General features: G+C 30.4%; 1 protein-coding gene across 1 annotated transcript in view; it reads right to left on the bottom strand.

Moving 5' to 3' along the window:
- Positions 1–15,851, bottom strand: part of LOC123656074 (kinesin-like protein CG14535) — a 190,876-nt gene that overhangs the window by 107,019 nt on the left and 68,006 nt on the right. The window contains exon 4 of the mRNA XM_045591798.1: positions 14,494–14,584. Coding sequence (XP_045447754.1) covers positions 14,494–14,584 — 91 coding nt within the window. The remainder of the gene's footprint in view (positions 1–14,493; positions 14,585–15,851) is intronic.

The raw sequence follows: 15,851 nt of genomic DNA, 5'->3' as shown, positions 1-15,851 counted from the left end.
AGACGAATCGGTAAAAAGTTCTGTACTTACACTGACATAAAATACACTAATCTTTAAGTAATCGTATTTACTTTATTTCATAATCAGCGTAATCTTAAAACTGATCTCATTCGGTTCTAACATCGTATTCAGTTTAATTACAATTTGAAGTTAATTAAAACTTAGTTTAAATTCAACTTACGTACTAACTTTGTCTGAGAAAGTTTCTATCAGGACTTCCTTACGGAAAACGTTTTTATTTAAAGCCTTTATCACTCTTTTTGTTTAATAAACTTCACAAAAAGTGTTAATTTAAAACAATAATTCATATTATATAACAATTATAAAATGATTAATTTACAACAAAAAAAATATTTAACTAAAAATAAAATATTTAAATTACAAATATCATTAAACTGAGATTGTTACTTTCAAAGTTGCATAACATCATGTAACACAAACTTCCGTAACTTAAAATAAGAATGAGAATATTAAAAAAATAGAGATAAAAGGATCAATTGCTTTGACTAAAAACTGTTATACGATTAAATTCATACCATCGAACGTGTAAATCCGATACATTTGAAAACAATAAACGCCCTATCAATGGACGAGATAGCAACGCTCTTGAGGGAGAATTAAAAAAATAAACATTTTAAATCCAACCGGTCGAAAACAAATGTCTGTGAGCTTGCTGCAGTCATTGTATTGATTTTACATCCGACTGTAGACAAAAATGGACGGCTACTACTATTTGTTCTCGATTTTATGATGCACGAGCCTATAGGCTATAAACTCGATTCAGTTATTCGTCTGCTGAAGTCAACAAGTATTAATAATGAAATGATACTGTATTCTTGTTGCAACTATTTGATTGTTTATTAATTTTTATACCGAAACTTGCATATGTGTTTTCATTTTATATTATTAAAAAAATAGAAACATTAGATTTGATATTCGGTGAGGTTGATCCACAAAATATCAAGAACGTTAGTAGGGGTATAGATACATTTAATCTTTTACCAGTACTATAAAGAACCAAAGCAATTTTAATCTAATTAGTTGCCGTCTGTTCCACCAAAAATATAACATGTGATTCAAATTATGACTTATACAAATAGTAGGGGTTTCAAATGGACCAAACATCGAATAACCAATAGCTTACTGGTACTCGCGTTTTTTTATTCTTCAGAACGATCTGCGAACGATTTTTACGCGTATTTACTCGGTACATGATTTGTTTCGCTATAAACGTAACATACAAAGTATTCATATTCACATCGGTATTTATTTTAACGTTTGTTGAAATTTTTATTGAGAGTTTTGTACGGATATGTTGGTGTGGACTGATGTTTTATAAATTGAATGGAGTATTATACTCAAGTATAGACCTTTTAAATATTGTGCGAGTAACTCACGTGGTCTTAATTTATTGAGCGCAGTGTTATTTACGCTTCAACCTATAATATCCCACTACTGGGCATAAACCTCTTTCCCCATGTAGGAGAAGGATCAGAGCTTAATTCACCACGCTGCCCCAATGCGGGTTGGCGGATATATTCCCTACTATGAGTAGCGAGCTCTATCAGGTGTACATGATAACAACCGGGACCGACAGCTTAACGTGCTCTCCGAGGCACGGTGGGGAGACCCACAAGGACTGCACAAACACCCAGACCACGGCAAACACCTGTATGGCCAATACAAATGTTTGTCATGTGCGGGGATCGAACCCGCAACCGCCAGAGCAACAAGTACAATCCATTGCTGTGACCGTTGCGCCAACGCGGCGTCAGTGCGGCAGCGGCAGTGTTATTTGTGGACATAAAACCTACAGCACAAGCACAAACGCCCAGAACACAACAAATATTTGTATGGCCTGTTTTTCATACCTTAATGGTGAATAAGTGTACGATCTGTCTATGGTAAGCGGATACCGTTATCTATGTATGCTTGCAACACCGTACATTTTCAATATTTTTTTTACTAATACGTATTACTATTGGCAAGGACGTATAAAACTTGATATACTCATAATATAAATGATTACATATAAATCGAACGGAAGACAGTGAATTGGTATTGTCTAGAGGTTCGTGGTTTATTTTATTTATAAGTAATTATTAGTAATAAGAACAAGTCGTCTGTTAAATAGTTTCTACGAGCCAAAAAAACAACATTTTTTGACAACAGTGCGAATGTCAAAATTTACCACAATTGTTTACAATGTTTACCTTTACATATTAATATACTAAAACAAAAGAATGCTAGGATATATATTAATTAGTATAAATGTTTAAATCTTGGATATATCAGACTGATTAAATATTTTTATGATAACCTAAAACACGTCACAAGCGATTCTCAGAAACTTACAAAATTGTATAATTGTATATATCATAGTTTCCAATGTATATGTACAGAAGATGTCAGTTATAAACAATATTTATTAAAGAATATATTACACCCACTTTAAATGTTATGTGACTATTTTTTTTTTAATAATCAATTTAGTTGCAATCTCAATCACACCGATAAGCCGTTGAATCCGAGATTTAATTCATTAAAATTATATTATAAAATGATTAATTTATGACACCAGGATATAACCTAAATAATAAAATCTTAAAGATAAGAATGACAAGTTGATAAAAAATTTACATGTAATGTACAAAATTGTTCATTGTTATATCGTTAAAACAGAAGTTTTATCGTGACATGTCAGTCACAGATTACCATCGTCAATCAAGTGTCCAAATAGTTCGAATGAAACGATATATATTTTTTTGTTTCGAAAGATAACTTACACCCTGGCACGTTTCCAACAAAAAAAAAAACTTTTTTGACAGCAGATAAAAGTGTGGGGTTTAAATATTTTTTTCATAAAATATTAAGTTAAACTAATTTAATTTTATATGATGTCATCGTAAAATGATAAACAGAACTGTTCTGTTTAAATTCCGAATGTACTGTTTGATAAAACTTTATTAAAAATAAACAAACATTTTTTATCTATATTTTATATTTTCCATTAAGAGGAGTCAATGTTTGTTGTTTATTCAAATATGATTGAGTTATTAAAATAAATATTGTATTTGATAGCAAACGAAAAAAGAACCGACTTCGATTACATCGACTAATACAACGTAGGTAGACGAAAAAAAAAAAGTAAATACGCGTTATCAAAGATTACCCAAAAAGTTGTCATCAGATCTTAATGAAATTTAAATGTGACCACATAATAAACATCAGCTTTCGATTAAATTAAAAATCATCAAAACGGTTCACTCAGTAAAAAGTTATGCGGTATAATACAACGTAGGTCGACGAAAAAATAGTCAAGTAAAAATGCATTATTAGATATAACTCGAAAAGAATTTGTTAGATCTCAAATAAATTTAAATGGGACCAATTGACAGACACCGCCTTTCGATTAAAAAAAAAATTTCGAAATCGGTCCACGGTAGGATTATAACATGAATGTGGAAATAAAAACGTAGAGAAAAACGTAACGCTTCTCTTGGGAAACCGCTAGCATTACAATAAAAACGCTATAGACATAATGATATGAACTAACTTTCAACTCCACGACTATAAATATCATTTATCCCTTAGAGACTAAATAACTTTTAAATGAAAATGAATCCATAATACCAATTAAAGTTCATATTATTTTATAATGCTTTTAAAAAAGACTATTAAAACCATTGAAAATGTTACATATAATTAAATACGTACCTTGGGACCTCCTTAGCAGGACTGGATTGAGTTTCTTGGTTACTATACGATGCCATCTTCAGATTATGTAACTTTAACACTCATTGTACATTATATATATTGCACATAATTATATAACTTATATATTACTAGTAATTTTTAATAGGAACATCGTTACTGAAAAATATAAGTTTTTAGATATTGCGTATATAAGGTTCGTGTAATGATTATGTTTAAATAACAAAAGTTAAAGTCTTAATTATTGTGAGATTCTTATCTCGATCGGTACGAATATAATATTTTTTTATCTTTTATTGGTTTTTTTTTCATAACATGAAGGCTCTAGTAAGTACAACCGCTGCATATAGAATATAATGTATAGAATTTATATTAAAACTCGGTGGTTTCTATTATATTAGTATGCGTCCAGTTTGCAAAAAATAAGTATAAATTAAATGTTTTAAAACGGATTTCAAATTAAATGCATTTTTAATTTTAATACTTAAAAATATTTTAAATAAGTTAAATTTATTTTATTTCAAATTTAAACAGATAGAACATTTATGCATTATAAAGTTCAAGTATCTTTTTTATCGTAAAATCGCATATAAGAGTACACGTGCCGCTTAAGCAACGGCTGTCGCACGACTGACAAATAAATCAAAACCGTGTATTTGTAACTACCCACACATAGTAGCGCGCGTTTCATTTGAAATATTTGGTAATTGTCTTTTCACAATGAGATATTTTCCCGTGGACAAGTCTATTCTGTATTTAATACTGTTGGAGTAAACAGGTTTAAACAGACGTTCAATACAACGACTAGCTCTTTTATTGGATAGCGCTTTTCAACGCCTAAATGCCGATTATGCGACTGGTTGAACACAAAATACGGCAGACTATATTCAGCGCTTTATAAAATAGTTACCAAATGAAAATTTGTCTGATAACCATACTATAAGTATAAGTATTAAAAAGTGCACATTCCATTAAATACCATTTGTTAAAAGAAATATATGAGGTCAGATGACAAACAACGACTGTTTAGGGACAGAATCGTTATTCAAAAATTAAGTTATTTCCGAGATAAAATATTGTGCCTAAATTAAGGTTGCTAGATAACCCTGGGCACATTAACTAAATTTGTAATGTACCTAATGTAAAGATGTAGCAATTATTTATTAGATTGACGTTTTTGGTTTTATTTTCGTTACCTTCGTTGAGACTATAAATTTATGACGTTTGTTAAGAGTGCATTTATTACCTTTTGACGAAATATTTTCATTTCATTTCATTTTAGTATGCAAATTATTATTAATTAAATTTTTATTTATATCGTTGTTTTATTACTTTGTACTAAAACAAATAGTAATTAAAGTAATAATCGGATTCGAGTCCGAGTATTATTTGATGACTCAATAAAACGGTACAATGAAATTAACGACAGAGCGATTTCCTGATTTATTTGACAAGTTATTGCAAATATACTGGCTTTGATTGAGTAATTAAGTTTACAACTTTAGCATGTGCGAATCAAATTGTAGGTACTCAACATGAAATTATAGGTTTAAATTTTAATAGCCTTCGCACGCGGCTACCTTCAAATCTTACTGGTTTTAGAAAATTAGTACGAGTGAAGTCCTTTATGGGAGTTTTCATCAACGTTATTGTTTTGTTATTTTGTTATTCAATTTCATTAAAAAAAAGCAAAAATATTACTCTTCCGGTGGCAGGTTAAGTCACAAGCCGCCGGTGGTTAAGACTCCAAGTTGAGAAACCATCTACATTACGAGCTGTTTTAAGTAACACTGCCTTTTGAATATGACTCTTTTATGTCATACTAATTATTTACTTGTCTTTTGTAAGTTTAGAAATGTACAATTCACAACTAAATTGATTACGTCATCATCTTCATCTTTTGATGATGAAGATCTTGAGGTCTTAGCATAACAGTACTACTTAGTAAGAAGCATACAACTCCGTGCATATTTTTAATGTTACTGTTTAGTTTATCATCATAAATTTTATCTGTTTTTATTAGTTAAGATGAAGATTGTGTTTAAATTAGTTTATAGAGGCACAACATTTTGTAAAAAAAATTAACTGGGTAAAAAATAATGATACAACTTTTTCGGATTTGATCGAGGATTCGGATACTTTACAGCAACCATGGTCACAGTAGGAAATCCGAAAAAGTTGTTTCAATATACTGAGTGAAATTCACGTAAACCTTAGAAAGCAGTAGGCAAACATATGTAAATAAATGCTTGATGTAGAAAATAGTACTGTTCCATACAGTAAAGATGTATGGACGCAATTATGAAAATTCACAGTATCTATAAACCTACATCCCTCAACGTTTCAGATATTAAGACCAAGAATAGTTTGAGACGAACGTAATTGCTATGATTGAAGATGATTCACTCTGCGTTATAAAGGCCTACTGTCCTCGACAACTCGAACAATTGTCATAAAATGATCATTATATCTCCTAGCTATTTTTAGCTTTCTCTGAATTAAATTACATTTCAAATATAAAGGTGACGATGAACTAACGACGTTGGAAATAATTGGTCTTATTTATGCTTCACTACTCAATTTATATGACCCGTATTTAATGTTATAAATATACAATTAGTAAGTTTGCTACATTTATAAGCTTGTACGGTAAAATATAATTTGTGTTTTTTTTTATTCTTGTGTCGATATATAAGTTATATTTTGGACTTAACCTATTAATTTGTATCTTAGATTTATTTGAGGAAACGGTTATTTATCAAGCTATCGATATTATGTTTCGCATTTATACTTTTGATAACAACATAACGTATTAGATAAATTATTTCTCGAATTGATATAATAAAGAAAAAAAATTGATTTTAGTATTCCAAATGCTTATTCTACATGGACTAAATTTTCGGGTAAAATTTAATATATATTTAACAGTGCAGTTTGGCTTTCTTTCACGGCTGGTTCTCAGTACTCGGCCACCTCACCCAGTGATGCTGTCAAGGCCGATAGGGCTAACAGCAGTACACAATTCGAAAAAAAAATCACAGTTTGGTTGTTAACTCATATATAAATATTTTGAAGGTATCAAAAATCGCTATATTTTAAAAGATATTACAATTATTCTGATCATAAAACGACGTTATTATCAATAAATCAAAATCGAATAATTTTTTTTCGATTTTGTTGAATCGTTTGATTGCTTCACGGAGAATAAGCGAAGTCCGACCACGTAGCAAATTGATTTCAACTTTTATCATGTAATAAATTAAAATTTTCATTAATACGGAAGTCCATTATGGGATGGGATTATTCCATTCCGGGATTACACTCATAATGTAGTCTCAAAGGGAGTAAATGAACGCTGTTTTGTGAAGACGTTAAAAATTTATGGGCTCGCTTCGCTTTGTGCTTTTATTGTCGTCACTCGGCGACTCAGTAATAATTAAACGGGAGCATGTCTTGCTAAGTACTGAATAAATTAAAAACTTTCAAACAATTTGTTGGCTGTTGCAGTTTAGTTTGTAGATTTCGGTCGCGGAGACTTGGGGTATTTAAAATTATTTAAACAACCGTTAGAACATCTTGAATATAATATAATTTTTCACTGTTGTTTTGGTAACTTATTGTGTTTATATTTGCTTTTTAATATGTATTTGTATACCATCGCTGTACCTGTTTTGAAACTATACTTCTGTTTTACATATTTATTTTTATACTTAATTTGAAGAAATATAAACATTTTTTTAACAATCAATTTCAGTGTCCCCAAAGGAACACAGACTATTTTATTCAAATATACAATTGATGGTGCGTTTTTAGTTAAAAAATTATTATTCAAGCACTCGGCTCGATATACGAATAAGAAATAAATGATTATATTCTTTTTTTAAATGAAATTGCGTGTAGCTTTGTACTCTAATAATTTAAACCTTTAATAAAGTACCTAGATAAACTTTAATAGATTATCATAAATTCTCAAGACGACGCACGAAATAAGACATTTCGGAATACCGGAAATTAATTGTAGTGGTCGAAAGGACAAATCCGTTCGACCCACTTGTTAGCCGGGTCAGAGGAATTTAAATGAGACCTTAACAAATGAAAACCGACTTGTTTGGATTTTAATTGAATTATTAATTTGCAAAACCGATCAGGACGTTGATTGACAAATTCTAACGAGCAAAAATGCGTCAGGTCTTAACGAGGTCTAAATGAATCTGGACATTTTTTTATATAGTAGCTCACATCACGCTTGTTCTATAATAACATTAAAGTGACGTAAACATTTGCAACCTCCGTGTGGGTCATCGTGTCTCGGTGAGCACGTAAGTAGGTTAAGGTTGTTGTCATAAACATTTAATAACGTTTTATAGGTTGTTGTTTGTGCCTACTCTATTGGCGACTCATGGTACAACTAACACAATCCATGCAACCAAACTGCAATGGGAAATGATGGCTCACTCACGTTAGCCTATCACAGTCCACAGGTGGACATACATATTTTCGGCCTGTGTATTTGAAAGCCAGCAGTTGGATGGATATTTCGTCATCGGCTGGCTTTTTAAGTTCCAAGGTGGTAGTGGAACTGTGTTACCTCTTAGTAATGATGGCTGATTAATCTCTGATTCCCCATGTGTAGGCTACCTTTGCCCAGAAGTGGACAGTTAACAGACTATATTTTTGGATTTAGGTCAGCCATAGAATACCACTTAAAATAAGTAATGTAACTTAAAAGAAATATTCTTTACGGCAGTTTCAAGTGAGAAAACCTTGTTATGGTTCCTTCATGTTTTCATTCAAAAATCTTCATAAGGAATTAGCGTTCCAAAGTTATTTTATTGAACAATCGTTGTCATAATGTTCGTTGTTGTTACACAAGTTGACAGTCAGCTTATAAAGTATTATCTTCTAACAAAAATAGACGTCTGCAATAATATAAAATCGTATTTCTTCCTACACACACATACTGTTTCGGAGATTAATTAGCATGTGTTCAAACAGGTATATATTATGTATTTTTGTTATACCGGAACTGGTGTAGCTAAATATTTAAATATGGAAGAGTTTTCGCTATGGCTAGATATAGAAAGCCTACTATAGTACAGTAGAACTTATTTAACTGTACCTCTCTTTTAGTGAGTGACAAAAAAAGTTAAAAGTTAAGTAGTAGTCGTTGATCCTGTGAGTAGAAGAAAGATAATTATAGTTGTAAATACTAAAGTTTTAAGTAGGCAACACTTATTCCATGTCCTTACTCTCTTAGGAAATTTTGTGCCTTTTACAGTAAACAAAAAAAAAAAAAAAAAACAGTAATAAGAAGTATTATACGGACAGCAGCTTTACGTTGAAAAGAGTTCGAAAAGTCAAGTTTATTTCAAGATTCTTAAGAATTTTCGTCTCGGTTCTTAATCAAAATATAGCGGAAAATTTTGCGTAGAGGCTTACGCTCCAATCATTTTTACTGTTTTCTACTTTTTGTTTTTCCTTTACTTTATAAATTCAATTATTTCGACGTCGCTATGAAATGCTCGACTCGTTCCGTCAATTTTCTTAAGAGCGTAGGAGTAAAGGGATGTTTGCGTACATGAGTGTTAGTTAAGATACATCTCCTTGATGACGTAAAGAGGTATTTAGTTTAATTTAATTTATTTTGTGACAGCTTTCTTTTAATTATTTTGATATTAGTCTTTGTAGAGATGAGTTTTAACGGAATTTATAAAAGAAGAGATTACAAATAAAAACAACTTTTGTTGAATCTTCTTGATAAAGATCCTGAGCATAATAAATCTCAAAATTTAAAAGTGTGTCATAAAAATGAGTATAACTTTTGTGTTTCAAACCAATCTATTCTCGCTTATTGCTGATACAATAATTACAAATTAAATTGGACTAAAAAAATTAAAAGTAACAAAATCAGAGCTCCATATCCATTATCAAGAATATAAAAATAGCTTGTAAGCAACATGTTCAAATTTCAATCTGAGCTAAAATATACACAACAAGACCACCGTAGGTCCAGTGTGGTTTTATGGTTATGACTCTTTATAAAACAACGTTTTAGCTCCCGGTTTATGGATTATAAATTTCATTGGCGTATGTTTTAGTACGATAGCGGAACGATGTTAGGAAGTCATCTCTGATATAAACATCGTAAATGTAGCTGTTGCTGTGTAACTAATTATCACAGCTCGTAGCTTCGGTAAAATGTAATGAATTAAACGTTTTTTTTTTTTATAAAAAAAATATAAATTAAAATGACTGTTTCTAAGCGAATAACTCGAAAATGGCTCGACCAATAAGCTATTTCTACGGGTCCTAAGTCAGTCAACAAAACTCTCGCTTTATGGTATGTATACATGATATACATTTATAAATGACAATTGCAATTATATATTTATTTATTGAATAATTACAGTCTTGGTAAATGTATCATTTTAATGTACAACATAAGATTGTAATAAAACTTTTCGTGTAACGTTACAATTTATCGCCGACATTTGTACAAAATTTAAAACTATACCTAAATAACACACAAAACTAAAGACAATTATAGCGTGCATTCAATTCAAATTTTATTTAGAAACTGTTGAATTTTTTAGAGCTAATAACTCTATCGAAGAAAAATTTCTAATAAAAATGTTTGAGCCGGATCGCGTGTAAAGTATGATCGGAAAAATTCGGTACATTTAAAAAAACGATGTCATGGAAAATGAATTCAATCTTATCTCCACATATAGACTTATAAAACGTAATTGGTTCTGTGTGGGAGCATCTGAAGCAGATTTTCTTGATTATAATTGAACGTGTGATAGATTAAAGGAAATTTTTAGTCAAAAATGAACTCAAAATAAACCGCATGGTTTTAGTATATCTATATTATATGCTCATTTTCTTTATAATTTCTGTATAATTCCCTTTAGGTTACATACGTTTCGATGCACACTGTTATATGACAATATTATTTCGAATATCTTAGAAAACACGAACGTTTAGTACACAAACAGATATAGTAATTTTTACTTTATTATAATATTTTTATTTTTCAATATCAATTTGACGTTAGTATTACTGAAAAGTATATAACATTTAGATGGACATTTGATGAGGTTGTATTATATAGACTTTGAAACATTTTAACGTTTTATATATTATTTTCTACTATCACATTTACGCCGAGGCTTAACTTCCTCATTTAGCTCGACCACAATTTTCTGACATTTTTTATAGCACGAAGCCATTATTTTCTACTTATATAAAAGCTAGACACAGAAAATTGTCTAGGAATTTAGTAGAGAGCTTGGATGTTAAATCATAACGATACGACACTAAGGCGCTTACATAAAATTTAATATAACAATACATATTACGAAAGATATACAGCACTGCTGTTTAGAGAAATAATGAAATTAACGCTCTTTTGGAAATTAATTTTTATCAAATCCTGAAGAATAAGTATTTGAAAATGTAGTATATAATTATGTTTGCTTAGATTTTTTTTTATAAATTAATAATTCTCTTTACTATCTCACTATTTTATTTTTAAGTATGTATGGACTGTTTTTAGCATTTTTTTTTCTTATCACTACAAAAGATTTTGAATGAATATGAATAAATTGTTTGTTAGCACGTTACTATTTAATGAAAGTGCAGCATTGCTTGATAAGACACAGACAACGTGGCTTAAAACTGTGTTATATATATTACTAGCTGACCCCGCAAACGTTGTTTTATCATATATTTTATTAACTTACTACCCCCCCCCCCCCCCTATAACTTAGGGGAATGAAAAAAAGATGTTGGCCGATTCTCAGACCTACCCGAAATGCACACAAAATTTCATAATATTTTATTAACCCTCTTAATCCCGCCACCTTATAACTTAGGGGTATGAAAAATAGATGTTGTTCGATTCTCAGATCTACCCAATATGCACACAAGATTTCATGAGAATCGGTCGAGCTGTTTCGTTTCGTTTAACTACAAACACCGCGACACGAGAATTTTATATATTAGATTTTCTACTGATTACGTGAATTTCGTTGCGGATACTTTACAGCAACCATGGTCACGTTATGACTCGTCGCGTATCTAAGAAACCTAATAAGCCGCGACGAAATCCGAAAAAGTTGTTTTATTATAATGAGTTATATATTTTAGACAAGATTTACTTAATCAAGTAATACTCTCGGAATCGTGGCTATATAATGCTTTGTGTAAAATTTATAATTTCAATTTTGTATTTCATAATTATGAAACTATGCATGTTTTATGATTTCAAGGTCATTTTTTTATAGTATTAGTAGACATTTATAGCTACTACATACACAGGTAAACTACAAGATAGTTGATTTTTTATTTTTAAATAAAGCTAACAGATAGGAATGAATCCATTAGACCGGGTTACATTACTGTGGTTTCAATCGAACACCCTTTTATTACAATAAAAAGGCATTATCCAGATAAGCTTAGGTCACTTTTTTTTTATATATCACTAGTTCGGCAAACAAGCGTACGGCTCACCTGATGGTAAGGGATTATCGTAGCTTATAGACACCTGCAACACCAGAAGCATCGCAAGCGCGTTGCCGACCCAATCCCCAATCCTCCCCAGGAGCTCTGGTCACCTTACTCATCAACAGGAACACAATACTGCTTGATTATTTAGCTGCAGTATTATTTAGCTGTGATCTTCTGTAAGGTCGAGGTACTTCTCCAGTCGGGCTGCTCCATATTTTGAGCAAGAAATTCCTGCTGTGCCCTACCTCAGTTAAAAAGAAAAGAAAGTCACTTAAGATTCACTACGATAATTCTCAATAAAGCCACAGTTTACAACATATACATTTTTGAAGATGAAATAATAGACTGTTACATTAAGTATATAAGCAAGTATAAGAACATATAGATTAGTTTATCCTGTAACGTTTGACTAATATTTTTGTTTGTAACTCTCACAATGGTTCTCGTTGCTAAAGTTGTTCTTATAAATATTTTTTCGAAGCTTATTACGAAAAGCGTATCTCGTACATTTTCAACATTTATCTTCTATCTGCCAATTAATTAAATCTATGCAAATAAATAAAATTGGAGTGTTTTTTTTTGTAGTATAAAAATAACCGCTTTTTACTAAATGCATATAGATGTATATATATACACGGTACATATATCAAAATAACATTTTTTACAATTTTTGTCTGTTTGTTCCGGCTAATCTCTGAAACAGCTGGATCGATTTTGACGGGACTTTCACTGGCAGATAGCTGATGTAATAAGGAGTAACTAAGGCTACTTTTATTGTAGAAATTTATTTATTTTGTAACTCTGCGAACTGAATAGTACTTTTTTAATTCCACGTGGAAGAAGTTACAGACCCAGCTAGTTTTAAATAAAATACAATTTAAGCTTTTTATTTATTCAATTTTATTATTTTGTGTAAAAAATATGTATTAAAATAATTACTTTTCAATTATTTTATTAGTATATATTAACTGAAATATGTGAGAAGAACTTGTTAGAATGTCTTATATTATTCTCATTATTTTTTATGAGTTTAACTGAGAAACAGATTACGATATTGCTTGAAAGTAATTTTATAAAACCTTATGTCTAGAACAAGATTAAATCGCAACACGTTTCAACTTACGTACGGATTAATAAAACCGTTTTAATGGTTGAATTTAATGTATATTAAAAAGTGTACTAATATTGATGTACAAATTAGTACAACTACTTAGTAATATGTTTGTAAAAATTTAATTAAAAATAAGTTTGATAACTTTATTAATATAATAGTTCGCTTTCCTAAGTATTACACTTACGACGAAGTATAAAAGAAAAAGAAGAAAAGTTTAAAGGAGCTAAGTTTTTGTGTGAAAGGTGTCGCTTAAGGCAGCGAGTAAAGCTTTCACGTAAGCACCGTCTGACTTGAGATTAAGACTGTAAGATTTACATATATTTTGCTTATTATTATTTGTTTATATTTATTATGAACATGTTAAACTATTTTAGTCTATTAACTTTTTGCATATTACTAAATAATCTTTGTAAGACGCATTACTGGAAGAAATTAAAAAAGGAAGTCAAGTCGCTTTTAAAAATTTAAATTTATGACCAAATTTTGATATCAAGTCCGTCTTTGAAATTAAAGGATTTCTTCGGCTGGCGTGTTCAATGCAAAACGAATGAGAAATAGGTCCTACTCATAGCTTTTTAAATAAAAATATGGATAAAATTTAAGCATTTCCTATTTAGTGTTTGTGATATTATAGTTTTTTTTTATATTTAGATTTATTTTTAAAATTGGAATAGTTTAGTTTGTTCATATTTTGAAAGTCGTTTTGAAATAAATATATTGCTATGCTTATTTCGTAGTTTGCACGTTTCATAGTAAGACTTACCAAAAAAATTATGTGATTGAAATACAGCACGTCGTCTTTGATATATAATAATCACAAGTGATTTACTAATAATATTAATTTATAACATTTCTTACTATATTTTGATTTAGTTTCTCTAATCGTATATTTATAAATGTATGGAAATATACATAAACTTAAATAAGTTGGTAATAATTAATTGAAATACAGTTAAAACTCACGAACCTCATATACGCATGCATTCAAAAGCACTTAAAATAAAATATGAACCCTGCACTGCACGGAACCGTACACACGATAGATTATAGAATAACGGAGTACACGTGCGTCACCCGCCGCGTTCCGCGCGATACTGAACTGACCTGAACTTCAGATGGAGTATATCTATTGCATCTCCCATACCCCTACATACCTCCTCGTCGCGATGAGCGCCTGGTAGGCCGGAATCAGCTCCGCGGAAAATGTACTGCCGTTTTCCAGAAACGACGGGCGATTTAAAAATGCTGTTTCGTGATTTGTATTTCATTTGTTTAGAACATAAATTTTAGATAAAAACTTTGAATAGTTAGTTTATTTTTTTTAATAATAATAATAAATAATAATTAATAATAAATATCTACACAATATACGGTCGTCTGTTACTAAAGTAAGCAACTTAATGTTTGTGTTATAGGTAACAGCCGACTGGTATGGCTACATATTTATTTTCGATAAACTTATAAATAATACATATATAAATACAGAAACAAATATTTATATTACACCTAGATTCGGGGTGGGAATCGAACCCACAACCCTCGAAGCAAAAAACAGCCAACTGCAGCAAACAAACTGCGCCAACGGGCTTTACTTAAGTGTCATGTATATATGTCAATTTTATTTTGTATTTCACTGATTGATTGATTTAGTTCGTAGCACCTCGCAGTTGGGCATAGGCTCTTTCTCCATGTAGGAGAAATCGTGACTAAGCAAATTAAATTTATAATTATATCATTTAACAATTTAAACCTTTACTAATGAGTTAGTTGTAGTTTAATTAAAAATAAACAACTATTTGTTAACTTCCAGTTTAGCTTACATTTAATTAAATTTTATCACGGCTTTCTGTGGTAAATATCAACGTATGTTTAATTACATTTTTGTCTAAAACGCTTGAATCACTTTATTAAAATTTAAATTATTCAGATACTTAACAACGAAAATGTATATTTTAATACCTCAATCATTTAAAACGAAATATTAATGTTTATTATGTTTAACTAGCTGTGCCCGCGAATTCGTCCACGTGGAATTGAAAAAAAATGGAAAGTAAAGTAGCCTAAGGTACTCCTTATTACATCAGCTATCTGCCAGTAAAAGTCCCGCCAAAATCGGCCCAGGCATTTCAGAGATTAGCCGGAACAAACAGACAGACAAACAGACAGAAGTTAAAAAAAAATGTTATTTTGGTATATGTACCGTGTATATCCATATCCATATGCATTTAGTAAAAAGCGGTTATTTTAATATTACAAACAGACACTCCAATTTTATTTATTTGTATAGATAATTACTTCCGATTTTAATTTTTTTTACATTCACTGAAAAAAATAATTAAATAAAACTTTATGACGAACCTCAGACATTTCATTAAAAAAAAGAAAAAAGAAATCAAGTGATTTCGCAAAGATTTCAGTAGGGCGGTGTAATTAGAGGAAGCTGGTAAACTCGGACAAACAATTTTCTCTATTAATTAGAGGGACCTTTGGAAGCTCTCATTTGATGCCTCAT

The sequence above is a fragment of the Melitaea cinxia genome, chromosome 8, assembly GCF_905220565.1.
Source record: "Melitaea cinxia chromosome 8, ilMelCinx1.1, whole genome shotgun sequence".
Taxonomy (NCBI): domain Eukaryota; kingdom Metazoa; phylum Arthropoda; class Insecta; order Lepidoptera; family Nymphalidae; genus Melitaea; species Melitaea cinxia.
This window is presented reverse-complemented; position numbering and strand designations above follow the sequence as displayed.